The following is a 17,754-nucleotide window of genomic DNA, read 5'->3' on the forward strand; positions in this document are numbered from 1 at the left end:
CTCACTGAGCTCTCTATCTGGGCTCTGTCTTGACAGTACTTGTGTGGTTTATTTTTGTTTGTTTGTTTTGTTTTCTTCAGAGAAGCACAAAAAAAGTGTGGGCTCTGTCGGGAATCTTTTGGAATACTGTTTTACCATAGATTTCAACAGTAATCTCTAGTGCTCGGGGGAGAGTGTGCACCTACCCTGAAATAAATCCATATTAAGCTGCATTTTCATGTAATCTAAAATGGCAACATATTTGAATTACATTTTAGTTCCCTTATCCAATACACTGCAAATCTGGAATAAATTTTGCATGTGTAAGGGCTCCCATAAACAATGGGTTATGTGCCAAACCATCTGATAGCTATCTCTCTCGACTCTCCCCGACTTCCCCCACAAACTGGAAAGCTTCGCTTATCTTAGCATTCCCGTGTTATTTGTGACAGTCACTGCCAGAATCTTCTGGCACTGACTTTTCTCCAGGGAGAAGAAAACTATAAATCGCTGAAAATCTAACAAGATGAATTCTTCTCTCCCCCTACATCATCTGTCGGGGTGAAAGTTGGGAGACCCCCCCACACACACACACACACACATTAGATTGTCATTCAATCCCTTTGGTGGGTTGTTCTGACTCGATGTGTAAAGGGTCTTCGCAGACACATTTCTCAATGGCCCTTATTCACCAAAGCAGTTTCACCAGCAAATGGGGAAATTATCTTAGAAAAATCGTAAAGTTTTTGCGTGACTCGGTGTTGCACAAAAATGTTGTGACTTTTAGCGATTTCATGTTAGTTTCTCCCAGTTCCAACAAAATGGACAAGAGTGACACACTACAGCTCATCTAATTCAGGATCTGCTGTGGCTTTTATTACTCGAGAAATCTTACTCCAAAGACTGCGCAGGTAGCCACTTGTCAAATGCTTCTGACTCCTACATGCCTCCTCATCATGACTTGTAAGGAAATCACCGATCTTGAGAATCAGGCCCATGTTTATTCTTGCTTTATCTGTTGCATTTTTCCTCTATTGACCTCAATTGGGTGGATTGCAGCATTTAAAACCATTGTAACTTTTTTTCTATATACTAGAACAAACAAATGGTTTCCCGCTACTTTGTAACCTGCTATTTGATCTTTCTCCTTCCCTCCCTGACCCCTGTATAATACTATGTATCAGTAGTTCTGTTATCAGAGCACTTGAATTGTTATCATTGAATAATAATAGTTTATTGTTCTCTCCTTGTTTACCAGATACCTGCTAGAACAAGATTTTCCAGGAATGCGAATAGGACCAGAGCCCACCACTGACTCATTCATTGCCGTAATGCATGGTGAGAAAGAAGGGAGTATACCTGGAAATGCATTGGTTGTTGACCCTAAAAAGCCATTCCGAAAATTGAACAGCTTTGGAAATGCCTTCTTGAACAGGTACAGTCTATAAACAAAACTTGCTAATAAATATTAACAAAATAGACACAAACAAATCCAAATAACATAAAATGTACAGGATTAAGACTGAGGGGATGTCAGCGCAGGACATGCCTGCTTCTGCAAGCTTTGCATTGCAAACTGAACTCTGCAGTTAAAAATTCACTGCATATATTGATGTATCATAGATTCGTAGATCTGACATCCGCATCTTCAGACTCTCTCCAGACTTTCAGGACGAGACTTGGTGAAATACCATCAGTGCTTTTGGTACTGGACTATGCAGAGCATTTTCTGATAGAGAATCTGTCGCATATTCGACCCATCTGAACATACCCTTAAAGGGGCTTTCTAAAATCAGAAAAAAACCTTGAATGGGCAATAAAAAAAAATAAAATACGTTCATATCCTTTTTTTCCTTTGAAATAAAATTTGTACTGATATCTGAAACTCCGTCATGTGTCTACCATTTGCATGCACGTCTCGCTTCCATTCCATACAGGTGCTAAAGGTGTGAACGCTTTGGAAATTGACCTGCAGTGCTATTTTGAAGTCGCCATCATGGCAAAGTCTCTTGCAGCAAATTCATTTTTTATTTGCAAATTTTTGACTTGAATGAGATGTGCGGTATTTATCTGCAGATTTTGCACATGCGTTAATATTGCGTTTCTGCAGCGGAATCGCAGTAATAATGAATGTAAGGCTGCCGTCACACTATCAGTATTTGGTCAGTATTTTACATCAGTATTTGTAAGCCAAAACCAGGAGTGGGTGATAAATGCAGAAGTGGTGCATATGTTTCTATTATACTTTTCCTCTATTTGTTCCACTCCTGGTTTTGGCTTACAGATACTGATGTAAAATACTGACCAAATCCTGAACGTGTGACGGCAGCCTAATCTGTACATGCTTTATCAACTCCAAAAAAACAGGAAGTAGTTTTCTTTAAAACTTGACATGCCAAAAAGAAACCTCAACAGGAAAAAAATGCGATATATACAATCGTATGTAAAAAAAAATAAAAAATAAAAATTATAATAATAATTGCACTAAACGTAATGAAAAAATACATTTATCTAATTGGTGCAGAAAATCTTCAACATCAAACACTCGCCTCTACCAGTAATAATAATAAAAAAAAATAATAATAATTGCTAACTATTTCACCAGAGAAACTTTGTTTTGTTTTTGTGTGTGTAAAATATACGTAATATGATAAGATTTACCAAATGTATTTTGTCAGAGACCGTTGGGTGAAAAAGTGACATTTAGGAAATCACATGAGCATCTGAAGAATGTAATGTAGATCTGCTGATGCAACATGTAATAAATGGAAGTTCCTTTTCATTCAGCTGAGTATATGGTTTGCAGCCACCCACAGATTACACTATCAAACTTTGGTTATCTATACAAGGGACTTGTTTGTCAGCAGGTTTTCTCTATAGAAAAGGCTGTGAGCTGAAAACAATAGCAATGCTCGCTTTGGAATAGGGTTAGCGAGCTTCAGCTGATAGGATTTTAAATAGAGGCAGATTCATCTCCATTATAGCAGCCAAGTGTTGTAAGGCCGTGTAGAGCAAGGATGAAATCTGTGATCTTTAGGTCATGCTGTAGATTTTAAAATTAATCTGCATGCCCAAAAATCTGCTCACATTTAGACTTATGTAAATGGAGTTTCGCAAAATCCCATTAACTTGTTATTGCATTGTAGGTTGAACATCGCGTTAATGTCTATGAACACGTTGACACATTCAGCATTTATTTAGTCAGTATTTGACGTCCGTTTTTGTTGTCCAAAAATGTTTATTGAATTTTTTAAATATAAATAAGGGGAAGACTAGAAAGGGGAAAATGGGTAGAGCTGTAAGTTATTCAATAACTGGTAGGAAAGGAGGGGAAAAGCAAGGGGAAGGGAAGCATAAGGAGAACTTAGTTTATCATGGTGTATTATAAACAATAACAATATATTCAACATCTAAACAACTTTTTATATCCATATCAGCAGAGCAAAGGGTGTAATAGGGTTAATTTACGTAAGAGTACCAAATTTACAGAAAGGAGGTGAAAGGGCAGTATGGACACCTCCAAGTTTAAATGTATGTTTAGGGAAAATTTGAGATCTAGCTGTCCCATTTAAAAAAAAAAAAAAAAAAAAAATTTCTGGTAGAAATTGTTTCTATTGACGTATCTAAGTTCTAGGGATCTGTGGAGAGATTTTATCAATAATATTGCAAAATCTAGTTGGTAATGTTTTGTTCCAAAGGAAAGAGATAACATTTCTTTACTACTAGGAATATGTGCATTAGGAGTTGTCTGAAGGTAGAGTCGATGTTTTTACCAACTCTATTGATAAGAGGGCTATTTGTGGGCTGATCGTGATATTTCGGTTGTCCAAAGAGGAAACCCAATTCCATAGGGTAATAACTTTGGGACCGCTTCAAAAGAATATTAAGTAGGGTGCCCGGTTGACCACAGTTCCTCCAGCACATAGGAGAACTATCATTGTTAAGGTGAGCAATCCTAACTGGGGAGAAATACCATCTAGCTGTGGTTTTGAAGAAGGTCTTGTGTAGAGTCATGGAAATATTGGCGGAATAGGGAGAATTCCAGTGCATTCTCCTAGCAGACTCTGTTTTAGGTCTTGCTCGTTGCACTCTGAAGTTGGCTGGATTGTTGGATCTGGCCACCTTCAGTCTCCTACATCTCTACCATGTTACTTGGAGAGAAAACAGCCTCTGCCAGCAGCATGGAAGAGCGCTCCATTGAGACTAGCGTCACAATCGAGCAGCTGGTCCAAGCTAGCAACCATTGAGCATATTGTCCCCAGGAACCCTGGAGGCAGAGCAGCGGCGCGCTCCTGAACGTACAACCCGAGAAACTTTGTGTTTTTTTTTAAATCTTTTTCCTTGTCAGCCATGTCATAATGTGGAAAATGATTTTATCGGCATTCCTCCCGCCAATTGTCATTGTATGCGTGCTTTAATTGTGAAAAAAAAGATTGTGACGATAATGGCAAACTTTTAGGCTATGTGCACATGATGCGGATTTACTGCGTTTTTTTCCGCGCAGAAACGCAGATCCGCAAAGTGATTTACAGTACAATGTAAATCAATAGGAAAAAAAAATGCTGTGCTAAGGCTAGGTTCACATTGCGTTAGTGCAGTCCGTTCAGCGCATACACTAACGGACTGCGCTAACGCAAGTGCCGACTTTGGCACAGCGCTAGCGCAGATGGAGCATCTGCTAGCTCCATCTGCGCTAGCAGTGACGGACCCGGAAACGCTGCAGCCCGCGTCTCGGGTCCGTTACTCAATGACGGCACATCGCCTAGCGCACGCCCATTGTGGGCGTGCGCTAGCGATGCATCCGACATTGCTTTCAATGGTGGCGTTAACGGACTACGTTACACCGCGTTATGCCGCGGTGTAAAGTAGTCCGTTTAACGTACAGCCATAACGCATTGTGAACCTAGCCTAATGGTGTGGAAAATTCCGCATGGAAGACGCAGCGGATTGAAAGAAGGAGCATGTCACTTCTTTTGTGCGGATCTGCAGCGTTTCTGCACCCTTCCATTATAGAAATCCGCAGGGGTAAAAAACGCATGAAATCCGCAACAAAAACGCACAAAATCCCCATAAAAAACTCATCAAATCTGCACCTGCGTTTTCTGCCAGGAGATGCAGATTTTGTGCAGAGAATTCTGCACCCAAATCTGCAACGTGTGCACATAGCATAAAGCATATCAAAAGACAAATGCTCTTTTGTTAGGAGAAATTGTCGTTGATTTATAATTGTTAACTTGTTTCCACTTTCTGTGTTAAGGCCCCGTCTCACACAGCGACGCTGCAGCGTCGCTGTGTGGTCGCTGTGTGGTCGCTGGGGAGCTGTCACACAGACAGCTCTCTCCAGCGACCAACGATCAGGGGAACGACTTCGGCATCGTTGAAACTGTCTTCAACGATGCCGAAGTCCCCCTGCAGCACCCGGGTAACCAGGGTAAACATCGGGTTACTAAGCGCAGGGCCGCGCTTAGTAACCCGATGTTTACCGTGGTTACCAGCGTAAATGTAAAAAAAACAAACACTACATACTCACCATCTGTTGCCCGTCAGGTCCCTTGCCGTCCGCTTCCTGCTCTGACAGTGCACCCGTACAGTGAGAGCTGAGCGCAGCGGTGACGTCACTGCTGTGCTCTCACTTTACGGCGGCAGTCAGAGCAGGAAGCAGACGCCGGGGGACCTGACGGGCAACAGATGGTGAGTATGTACTGTTTGTTTTTTTTTTTACATTTACGCTGGTAACCAGGGTAAACATCGGGTTACTAAGCGCGGCCTTGCGCTTAGTAACCCGATGTTTACCCTGGTTACCAGTGAAGACATCGCTGGATCGGTGTCACACACACCGATTCAGCGATGTCAGCGGGACCTCAACGACCAAAAAAAGGTCCAGGCCATTCCGACACGACCAGCGATCTCACAGCAGGGGCCTGATCGCTGGTACGTGTCACACATAGCGAGATCGCTACTGAGGTCGCTGTTGCGTCACAAAACTTGTGACTCAGCAGCGATCTCGCTAGCGATCTCGCTATGTGAGACGGGGCCTTTAGACTAAGTTCACACTAGGTGTTTTTTTTAATGCAAATTCTCAGCTGCGTTTTACACCATCCGAAAAGTCTGAGTTCAGAAATCTTATGCACACACATTTTGTTGTTTGTTTGTTTTTTTTTGTCATCAGGATTTTGCTGCTTTTTTTTTTTTTTGTGCCAAAACCTGATTCTGTGTAATAGGACTTTTTTTTTTTTTTTCCAACGTTAAACATTATCAGTATGCACAAGAGACCAATCTAGCATGCCAAAACTGCAGGAAAAAATGCGAGAAAAAACAAACAAAACATGCTTTTTTTCTGCATCTTCTTTCTTGCCAAGAGATCAGGTTTTGCTTACCCTAAGACTAATTTCACTGTACATTTTGGCCTTTTTTTGCTCTCGCCAGGGTGCAGAGCATATTCTGTGTAAAGCCCAAATAAGGCTACTTTCACACTAGCGTCGGGCTCGGCCCGTTGCGGTGCGTCGGGCCGAGGTTACCGACGCTAGCGTTCTCTCCGCCGCACAACGGGGGGCAGCGGATGCATTTTTCCAGCGCATCCGCTGCCCCATTGTGAGGTGCGGGGAAGTGCGGGGAGGTGGGGGCGGAGTTCCGGCCGCTCATGCGCGGTCGGAAAAAGTGGACCGTCGGGAGCAAAAAACGTTACATGTAACGTTTTTTGCTCCCGGCGGACCGCCACAAGACGGCTCAACCGTCTCACGACGGTTGCGACGTGTGTCAATGCGTCGCAAATGCGTCGCTAATGTTAGTCAATGGTAAAAAAACGCATCCTGCAAGCACTTTTGCAGGATGCGTTTTTTGCCAAAACGACGCATTGCGACGTATTGCAGTTAACGCTAGTGTGAAAGTAGCCTAAATGGGATTCATGCAGAGCCATTGAGTATATAACATGTAAACAGATTCCAAGAGCTGCAATTTTTGGATAAGTGGATATTCATTTTTAAGTAATTGATGTTACATGTGGAGGTAGTTGCAAAATTCTTAGAAATCCTATGGTGCCTTAGCAAAAATAACTTCTGTTAACCATCCACTGGTGGCTCTGTGGGAACATAGTGGGGTATGAGTTTCAGAATGTAGAAGGTGGAAGAATGTAGCACCTTGCAGATGTCTATCAGATGGGAAACAAGTATTTGCACATTCCTTGGCCCATGCTTGTAAATGGATTGACTTTCTGCTGATCCTTGATAAGGAAGAGTCTTTAGTGGCTCTTATCCTTGATTTTTGTGCAGTGATGCAGTCTAGGAAATATTGAAAAAAAACACCCTGCTGGGGCTAAGACTCTGCTTGGTCTGTCATTTGTTGGGTGTAACTTCCTTATATTCAGAAAAAACCATTTCTTAAATGAGGTTTTGCCAGGAAACCATGTTATATGGTCAATGAGTTATGTATTTAGCGGAAAAGTACTCACTTGTATCAGTTTCTTAAAGGGCAACCATCGACTACTGTACTAGCAAATGCAGCTCACTGGTAAAACAATACAACAAAGCCTCCCTAATTCTCTGTTCACATGCTGATTTTTTTTTTTTTTTAATGTAAATTAAAAGCAATCAGATTTTAGAAATCATATGCACACGCTTGTTTTTTTTTTTTTAATTTCTGAACTGAATTTGAGAACTGCAGTGATTTCTAAATCTGCAGCTTGTCCTCTCTTTCAGTGTTTGCGCAGCATTTTTTCACCCTTAGAAAGTAATGAGTGAAAAAAACACTGCAAGTAAGCCACAAGTTTTCCTGGCATTTTTTTGTGAATTAAACTAACCCTTTTTAAACATATACATATGTGTGCTTTGTCTGCTAGTAATCCGCACCCAAAAAATTATAGTTAAATGCGCCACAAAACGGGCAATTTGAATGTAACATATTTAATGCCAAGAGGGCAGGTTTGGTTGTAGAACAACAACAAAAAAATCAGTGAAAAACGCTGTGTGTGTGTGTGAGCATAGCCTAAGTGTGTGTGTGCAGATTTTGATTTTCCCTTTCAAATCCAGTACCATGTTATACTTTATTTTTAAGTCTTTTCAGTATCTCGCAAAACATCTAAAAAAAAATTAATAGAAATTACTTTTATGTCGCATTGTTAAAAAAACATGATGCAAAGCATAGAATCTTAGGAGACTTACCTACGCGTTTCGGGCTCTCATGTTCTTTGGTATAGCAATTTCACAAAATGGGAAATTCCATCTTATAGGCTTGAAAGGAAGTGATGTAAATAACAGCGGACCATTCCCTAAGATACAATAAATGAGCATCAAAAAATCTAAATGATGGAATGAAGGGAAATTACAGTAAAAGAAAGTGCACACTTATCATTTTTATATCAAATAACCGTAATTAATTGTGGTGACAGTAATACACATTAAATATTTTTATTTTTTGCAATTTCTATTCTTTGCGACTAAACTTTACAGATCAAAATGCATAGGAAAGTATCCTTGTATTCTTTGCCTTTTTTATCATGTCGTGTTTTTTTTTTTTTTTTTTTTTTTCACAATGTGAAATTAATATAATTTTTTTTCTATTGGATCTGTTTCTGGATATCGAAAAGACTTTTTGCTGATCTCTGGTTTGTACAGAAGTGCACAATAGGGAAGTACCGCAAGAGAAATGAGACGGTGAGAGTGATAGTAGTTGTGTATTGGTCACAACGTCTATAAGAACCTCAGAATCCGCTGCTGAAGGAAAAATTATTTCAGATAGCAATACACTTTAATGGAGAGATCACGGTATGCACTTGTGGAAAAGAAGAGTCCTCAATGGTCTAAAATTAAGGTTACGCCAACGCGTTTCAGCCATGACTTGCACTTTTTTCAAGGTAAAAAAAAAACATATATTTTTTTTTTTTAACCTTAAAAACGGGGCCAGTGCGGTATGGAAATGTGTTGGTGTAATAAAACCTTCATTTTATACCATTGAGGCTTCTTCATTTCTACAAGCACAGCCCAGATACCGTGATATTAAGTGAAAATATTTTATTTTTTTCCATGCACCGTTTGCAATGTGATGGCTACAGCTATTAATTTAGGTGGGTGAAAACTGGGAAATGTAGATATATCTATCTCTCTAGTCTTGGTTATGTCTTTACACTGCATCCACCAATAACGGTAGCACAATGTCAGGGAAGAATGAATCTATATTGCACAATGATACTGTTACAAGATACGGTCATTAAAGTCTGAAAATAGAAATGGTTCAGGAGTCCGCGACAAAACTGTCTGCCAAAAGATGTCTCAGAAAATGATCCTTTATGAGGCAATGCCATAATTGTTGAATTAGTGACCAGTCATCAAAAAATACAGAATCCAGACCTGTAAAACTGGCTGGCGGCCCTTAAAATCTTTACAAGCTTACTGTTCTCCTGTTATTACAATGACTCAATTATGCATTGTTCATAATACAGACCATGTGCTGTTAATCATACCCTGCTAGGCTTTAATTCAATAGTAAGGGCATGTTCACTTGGTGCGTGTTTAATATGGAAAAAAGAGGATTTTACAGGTGCAGCAAAATAAATGAGATTTCTAAAATGTTGTTCTCACAGTGCGCTTTCTGGGCGGTGTCACATTTTTTAAAACAGCGGCATGTCTATTCGTTCAGTGTTTTTGTCAGAGGAAAAAAATACCATAAAAAATGCACGTAAGCATTCATGTATTAAAAAGCATTGTGTGAACATAGCCTAATATTGTTTGTCCTTGCTCACCTAAAGTCTAGAACTTATAAAGCGTTAAGTTTTAAATGTTTCTGGAGAATCTTTAGAGATATATGAGATAAATGGTAATTAAGGGACAGACCCTTTTTTCTGGTATGGACTTGCTGTCAGTAGTCATGAGCGCAAGATCTCATCACTCGTTTGCCTAGGGTGCTCGTGGGTGCTCAATTAACATGTTCGAGTCCCCGCGGCCGCATGTTTCGTGCCTGTTAGACAAACTGAAAACATGCAGGGATTGAGGACAAACACTGGCAATCCCGGAATGTTTTGTGGCTGTCTAACAGCCACGAAACATACGGCTGCGGGGGCTTGAACATGTCACTCGAGCACCCGCGATACTTGGTGCATACGCGAGCACCCTCGGCAAACTCGAATAACGAGCACTTGCACTCATCACTAGCTGTCAGCAGTTCTACTGGCAAACATCACAGCCATCCTCTGAGATATCTGGAAACCTGCATTCCACTCCACAACCTTTTCTTTCCCTTTTTTCAATGTAAGAAGGAGCTGGCGTTTGTGTTAATTTGCTCCCATTGTGAACATCCTATCAAAATTAGTGCATGGTTCAAACCGATCATGCGATTTGCAGTAGCAACTGATTTAGATTGCGGCTTTCATTTTCTAAATGGCCTCTGAAAAAAGAATCTGGGAACCCGTTATCTGTGAACCTTGGATTTTCTATCTTTAGAGCATTGTCTGATTCACACCAGAATAATAGATAAGGGTTCTCACCTCAGGACCTTTATCACAGAGTCACACCATCTACAGAGCTGCTAGTCTTTTCTTTTGTTGTTCTTGCATTACAGTAAATTGATCTTATTGTGAACTGTGAAATTCTCCATTTCTCCTGTGGAGGCGCTGCAGTGGAATTGAACATTTACTACATGTTAGTCCTCCAAAACAGGTTGTAGCTTATCACTGGGATCTAAACGGCAGGACACCCCATAATCAGATTATTGTTGGGTACTCAATTCATGGCATATACTACACCGATAAGCCATTTTTCTCAAGGATTTTTAGACTAATCGTAAATATACTAAAGGTACATTCACACTAAACGATATCTCTAGCGATCCGTGACGTTGCAGCGTCCTGGATAGCGATATCGTTGTGTTTGACACGCAGCAGCGATCAGGATCCCACTGTGAGATCGCTGGTCGTTGCTGAAAGTCCAGAACTTTATTTCGTCGCTGGATCTCCCGCTGACATCGCTGTGTCGGTGTGTGTGACACCGATCCAGCGATGTCTTCACTGGTAACCAGGGTAAACATCGGGTTACTAAGCGCAGGGCCGCACTTAGTAACCCGATGTTTACCCTGGTTACCATTGTAAAAGTAAAAAAAAACACTACATACTCACATTCCGGTGCCCGGCGTCCGCTTCCCTGCACTCCTCCTGCATCCTGTGTAAGTGCCGGCCGTAAAGCAGAGCGGTGACGTCACCGCTCTGCTCTGTGGGAGATGCCGGAGATGTTCGGCGCTGACACAGGATGCAGGAGGAGTGCAGGGAAGCAGACGCCGGGCACCGGAATGTGAGTATGTGTTTTTTTTTTTTACTTTTACAATGGTAACCAGGGTAAACATCGGGTTACTAATCGCGGCCCTGCGCTTAGTAACCCGATGTTTACCCTGGTTACCAGGGGACTTCGGCATCGTTGGTCGCTGGAGAGCCGTCTGTGTGACAGCTCTCCAGCGACCACACAACGACTAAACAGCGACGCTGCAGCGATCGGCATCGTTGTCTGTATCGCTGCAGCGTCGCTTAGTGTGAAGGTACCTTAATTGTATTGATGGGGGTCTATGAAAACTGACATAACCGCAATATTTTCCATACATAACTTTTTAAAAATGTTGTAAAATCCAGTACTGTGCAAAAGTTGAAGGCAGTCATAGAAAAATTACTGCGAAGTAAGATTGTTGTAAAAAAATGTGTTTTATCCGTTAACAAAATGCAAAGTGAATGATCAAAAAGAGAAATCTAAATCAAATCAATTTTTGGTGTGACCACCCTTTGCCCTAAAACATAGAGCTGCGCAGGACTTCTACAGGATTCCACCCCAAATATAGTATAGATGAAGAACTTGGCACTCCAAAATAGATGCAAGGATTAGTAACATTTCACAAAAGCAATTCACTGTATGTACAGATTAACGTTTCGGCCTGTAATTGGGTCGTCTTCAGAACAGATTGCAGCTTTAAATGAAGAAGTTGGTATATAAAAATGAATGCGGTAAGTGTGCTCAAGCCATATTACAATTTTGCAAAACGATCTGAATAAGATGTCTGAATGTGCAAACACTTGGCAAATGAGATTTAATGTAGATAAATGTAAAGTAATGCACCTAGGACGGAGTAATCCTATTGCTGCATATACATTAAATGGGACCATACTCTGGACTACAGAACAGGAGAAGGACTTGGGTAGTTTGGTTAGTTGAGCAGCAGTACTCAATGTCAAGCAGCAGCTGCAAAAGCGAGCAAGATTTTAGGGTGTATAAAAAGCAAGATAAAATCCCGCAATTACAACGTATTGTTACCCCTTTATAAATCATTTGTGAGGCCACATCCCACCAATGACAACATCTGCAAGGAGTTTGTATGTTCTCCCCATGTTTGCGTGGGTTTCCGCTGGGTTCTCCGGTTTCTTCCCACACTCCAAAGACAATACTGATAGGGAATCTAGATTGTGAGCCCCATCGGGAACAGCGATGATAACGTCTGTAAAGCGCTGTGGAATATAATAGCGCTATGTAAGCCATGCATAATAAATGAGGATAAAGATGGATGACCCGACCTCTCTTGATTGTTTTGTTCTCGGTTTATTTTTATCAACACAAACCAAACTTTTTATTTTTGAAGACATTCCTTCCATACGGCATTTTTTTTCTACTTTTGCACAGTTCTGTATGTTTGTGTATGTCTTTAGGAAATCTCTATGGCTGACCTATAACAGTATATATTTTTGGCTATGTTTCAGGTTTATGTGCTCACAACTGCCCAATCAAGTCCTCAAGAGCATCAGTATAATAGACTCCCCCGGTATCCTGTCTGGAGAGAAGCAGCGTATCAGTAGAGGTTGGTTATATTCATGTACTGTATGTGAAGAATGGCACAGCTGTGGGAAGTCGCTGTCCTGAATGAATGAACACATTGATATTTGCATTTAACTCTCTTTTCAGTAACTTCATGTGACAACCCTACTGTCTGGTAGTGTTTTGGTTTTTGGTTTTTCTTGATAGAAGTACACTTCTACAAGTTTTTTTTTTTCGATGGGGGGTGGGGGCGATCTATGTTGTTGAAACTATCCAAATTATTATTTTACCTTTTTATTATTTAGCTTTTCTTTTTTTTTTTTTTTTTAATTATATAGCTTTTTTATTATTTATCTTTTTATTGCATGTACTTTTTTATTATTTACTTTATTATATACGGTACTTTTTTATTTTTATATGAAAACTTTGCTCATATGTGTCTTGGTTTACATTTATAATGGAAACCGCAAAAATGTTGCTGGATAAGTCATTAAACACACGTTAATTAACGTGACCAAACTAACATCCGGTAGGGCCCAACTCGGTTGTGTTGTGAGGTCTGGCATTTTGATGGCAGGAATTGTACAGCACACTGTGCTAAACATAAACTAAATGTTCTTCCAAAGCTACACGTACCCGTACACAAAAGTTAGATGCTTGGGGTTTTAGTCCATACATTTATCGTGATCCTGACCTAATTTTTTAAAAGGTATGATTATTACTGCAGACTGGTATGGGGAATGATATGTCGTGACTACTGCGTCTCCCAGCTTTGGGGTTGGTTCCTCCTCTAAGACAAGCCCTGTAGTTTCTGTATTTGAAATTCTCTAGCTGTCTTTAGTTAAAGGAATTTTCCAGGCTTGTAAAAATGTTCTGTATGTGCGTTAAAATAGTACATTCACCTTTTAAATGCCTTGCTAGTGTTGAGTAACGCAATTCTCACCTGACATGTCATCACTGCAGCAGAAAAGACCGAGGCAGGCAGCTAGTCAGGTGATATTTGGGATTTTTTATTTGAGGGCAGCACTATAGTATAAATTGATGTTACAACTAGTAGAGGGCGGTCTATGACATATGTTGTGACCCCCAACTTCATGTACATATGTGAAATTTTCAGTGCAGTTGGTCCCAACCCAAAACTCTGTACAAAATTCTGGTGCTCGGGTAAAAACATGGGTTTCACATTTACCGTGACCTCACAATATAATGTAATGATTCTGTTTTTGTGATGCAGCAATGCTCTGTAGAGGAAGTGAGATACTACATTACATTCTTCCTATTCTGGAAACTCTGTATAATGCATTTATATGAAGCGACTGGAAACCCCCTGAATAAGGCGAAACTGCTTGGAAATGTGTGGGGATTTTACAGAGGGGGAGACAGATTAGACTCAAGCAAATAGAGTTAGAGAACCCTGGTCCAGTGGCCACTGGACCTTAGCACTGTGAGCCTCCTCCCATCTGCGGCACTTCTCCCATGGCAGCTAATGGAGGAACGCGACTAGTCCTACTAACTAGTGCTTGCGCAATGTTATTCATTGGAGATCAATAACGGACAGGTTTGGTCCAAGACCTGCATGGCAGAATAATTTTTCCTAAGGTGATGTTCACACTTGATATTCCTGCTGCAATCCTTTTTTTTTCTGCTATAAATGAGTTTTAAGAATGTTTGTTTTGCAAGAATTTTATGAGCCTGATTCATGAAAAGTTTTCTGGCATAAAACACCTTAATTTGTCAGAAGTTTTTGAAAAAATGTTGAGACATTTGGCGTTTTCAAGCCAGTCCCAACCAGTTTTGCCAAAATGGTCTGAGCATCTTAAAGATTGGCGCATTGCACTCCAGCGAGCCTGTTCATGAAGACCGGCATGCGCACTAGTCTTAATGAATCAGGCCCATAGTGTTTGTGTGTATAACATGTAGATCAGTTTTATTTTTCCTGTATTGGACCCTGCATAGCTCTGTATCTCTTATTTTCTTCTGATAGTTTAGGTGGTCCCCAGGAATATGCCCGTGGGCCGGAGAAAAGGTCATCACGGGCTGTAAGCAGCCGATGAGCCTGAGGTTCCCCACCCCTGGTTTAGGTGCTGCTGTCCAACGGGCTTTTGATGCAGGTCTCTAGGGTCCCTTGTTATCCACTATTCAGCATTTTCCTATTTAGTGTTTGATTTCCTGCTTATGAATCAGATTGGTGGAAAATAATTTTGAGACTTTGTTTTCAGGAAATAGTTCAATGCAGCTGGGTTTTAATTTTATTTTTAAGTTACTGGCTCAAAGAAAGTTTGTTGGCACGGTGCGAATGCTGTTTTCTTTTTGCCTTTACAAGAGCTATGGATGAACTTCTATATAATCTTTAGCGGTAGGAGAAAAACTAGAATTTGAGTGTTTTGTTTTTTCTCCCTTTTCTTTTTTTTCCACACATAGAGGGTGCTTGTTTTTTGTTTTTTTTGTAATTCCTGACAAATACAACCAAAAAAAACATGCCTTGCTCCATCAGTTGCATTTTGTGTCTAGGTATTCACCCCATAAAAGATGGGGTAAAGTAACTCTGTATTTGCACCACCATGTAACATATGGTAGCAATACATGAAAGCCTCACTATTTTGCACTTGGAAGCTACATGTGCAGAAGTACAAGGACTGCCATCTGCTTGAGGCCTACTGGTCACTTAGGCTTGAGGTGATCATACATCTTTAATAGCGAGTACAACTGTCAGCTCTTCTTCCAGATCCATCCATACACAACAATATATTCTCATTGGACAGATGAAAATAAACTATTGCCCGATTCCTTTGGAAGCAGTTTATCTCCTGTGAGAACAAATGAAATTCAACATGCCTAATCTTTGTTTTCCCGTCATTCGGTTTCTGTGAAGAGTTGGTACTCCCCATACACATTAGATGATCCCACAAAAATCTGTGCCTATAATAACTGATATTTAGCTACCCTGTACAGTATGCACCTGCACCTAGGACACTAACAGAACATGGGTATAACACATACATATACACTTTAGCATATTTTAAGCGCTTTTTCAGATTGTTTCCTGAGCAGACCCTCCTGAAAAAGCCATTGTGTGCACATACTTTAATCGGCGCTATCGGCACTGAACCATATTTTGTGGCTTCCAGAGTGTTATCCATGCCTATTTGTCCCTACAGAGATGCTAGGATAGCTTCTAGGTATAAAAACTAGAAAAAAACAAGCACAATAGGGTCACCGTGGTTTGTCTTGATGAAGAAGTTGAAAACTTCGAAACACGTTGACTAATGAACCACATACTTTTGGATACTTCCTTCTCGTCATCTTTCGACAGCATCTGCTTGTTTAACTCATTTGTTTCCAGGATATCCTCTTAAGGTACCTTCACACGAAGCGACGCTGCAGCGATAGCGACAACGATGTCGATCGCTGCAGCGTCGCTGTTTGGTCGCTGGAGAGCTGTCACACAGACCGCTCTCCAGCGATCAACTATGCCGAGGTCCCCTGGTAACCAGGGTAAACATCGGGTAACTAAGCGCAGGGCCGCGCTTAGTAACCCGATGTTTACCCTGGTTACCAGCGTAAAATCTAAAAAAAACAAACAGCACATACTTACATTCACGTCCCCCTGCGTCCACTTCCTGACTGACTGAGCGCCGTACAGTGAGAGCAGAGCGGTGACGTCACCGCTGTGCTGCTTTCACTTTCACTTTGCGGCGCTGAGTCAGAGGAGGAAGCAGACTGCAGGGGACGCAATGTGAGTATGTGCTGTTTGTTTTTTTTACATTTTACGCTAGTAACCAGGGTAAACATCGGGTAACTAAGCGCGGCCCTGCGCTTAGTAACCCGATGTTTACCCTGGTTACCAGTGTAAAATATCGCTGGTATCGTTGCTTTTGCTTTCAAACACAACGATACACAGCGATCGGACGACCAAATAAAGTTCTGGACTTTATTCAGCGACCAGCGACATCACAGCAGGATCCTGATCGCTGCTGCGTGTCAAACGAAACGATATCGCTAGCGAGGACGCTGCAACGTCACGGATTGCTAGCGATATCGTTATAATGTCGTTTCGTGTGAAGGTACCTTTAAGCTCTCTAATAGACAGTGATTGGATTTAGTGCCTAAAGCCTAACCACTTCACCTTACTCCTCCCTTGGTATTTAATATACCTGGTTAGATTTGAGAGACTGTCCAGAAGCCTTAACCTTTAGAAATTACTCCATAGACCAATAAGTGCCTTTTTTAGGTGGGTAGAGGGGGTGATATTGAGGCGTGCTAGAGGAAAGTAAAGTACTGGTTTTCCCTGACAAGCATGTTCTGCCAAGATAAGGAAGTTTTTACTTTCTGTAAGGAAAAAGGAAGTTTACGTAAAGTACAGCGACATTTATTTAGAAAGAAATCCTCCACTTCTGTTCACTTTCTTATTTTAACTGCCGTTATAAAAAGCGCCCTGTAAATATTTTTTTCCCCAGAGAATATCCTGTTATTAACAAATTTGAGCAGCAAATAGTTTTTGTTTTATTATACACAGTGGGAATTATTTACTAAGGAGCAGACACCAGAAATCTGGCACTCGTGTGATTGGTGTACCGTGCACAACACTTATTATTCAATTAGATCTATTTTGTAACTTGGCAGAGAAGAAAGAGGAAAAGCCGAAATTTAGACACATAATGTCAATAACTTAAGTCAAACAATAGGTGGGGGGGACGAAGACAAAAGATTTCTCAGCTGGCGTGAGTTAGTGTGATAAATTTGGCCCATTTAGTACATTTTTAGACCCTCTAGTCTGTTTTCTCTGTCTAAATATTAATGTACATCACCAATACAGGACAGTTAATTGCTATTAGGCCACATTCACGTATAATTTTTTAGCGGGGTGAGGTTGCTATAAGGGTAAAAAGAATCCACATGATTTCACCCCCAATCACTTTATATGCACATGTAGCTCGTTCAAAGACAAGTCCAGCAATACCTTTACATAGCCAATCCGTTCCTCAGTTACTGAGAAATCAGT

At 40.8% G+C, this 17,754-nt stretch overlaps 1 protein-coding gene across 1 annotated transcript in view; it reads left to right on the forward strand.

The window, feature by feature from the left end:
• The window catches only part of EHD4 (EH domain containing 4), a 77,310-nt gene that overhangs the window by 5,807 nt on the left and 53,749 nt on the right, over window positions 1-17,754 (forward strand). The window contains exons 2-3 of the mRNA XM_077263987.1: window positions 1,238-1,414; window positions 12,698-12,795. Coding sequence (XP_077120102.1) covers window positions 1,238-1,414; window positions 12,698-12,795 — 275 coding nt within the window. The remainder of the gene's footprint in view (window positions 1-1,237; window positions 1,415-12,697; window positions 12,796-17,754) is intronic.

Source organism: Ranitomeya variabilis, chromosome 1, assembly GCF_051348905.1.
Source record: "Ranitomeya variabilis isolate aRanVar5 chromosome 1, aRanVar5.hap1, whole genome shotgun sequence".
In the NCBI taxonomy this organism is placed as follows: Eukaryota; Metazoa; Chordata; class Amphibia; order Anura; family Dendrobatidae; genus Ranitomeya; species Ranitomeya variabilis.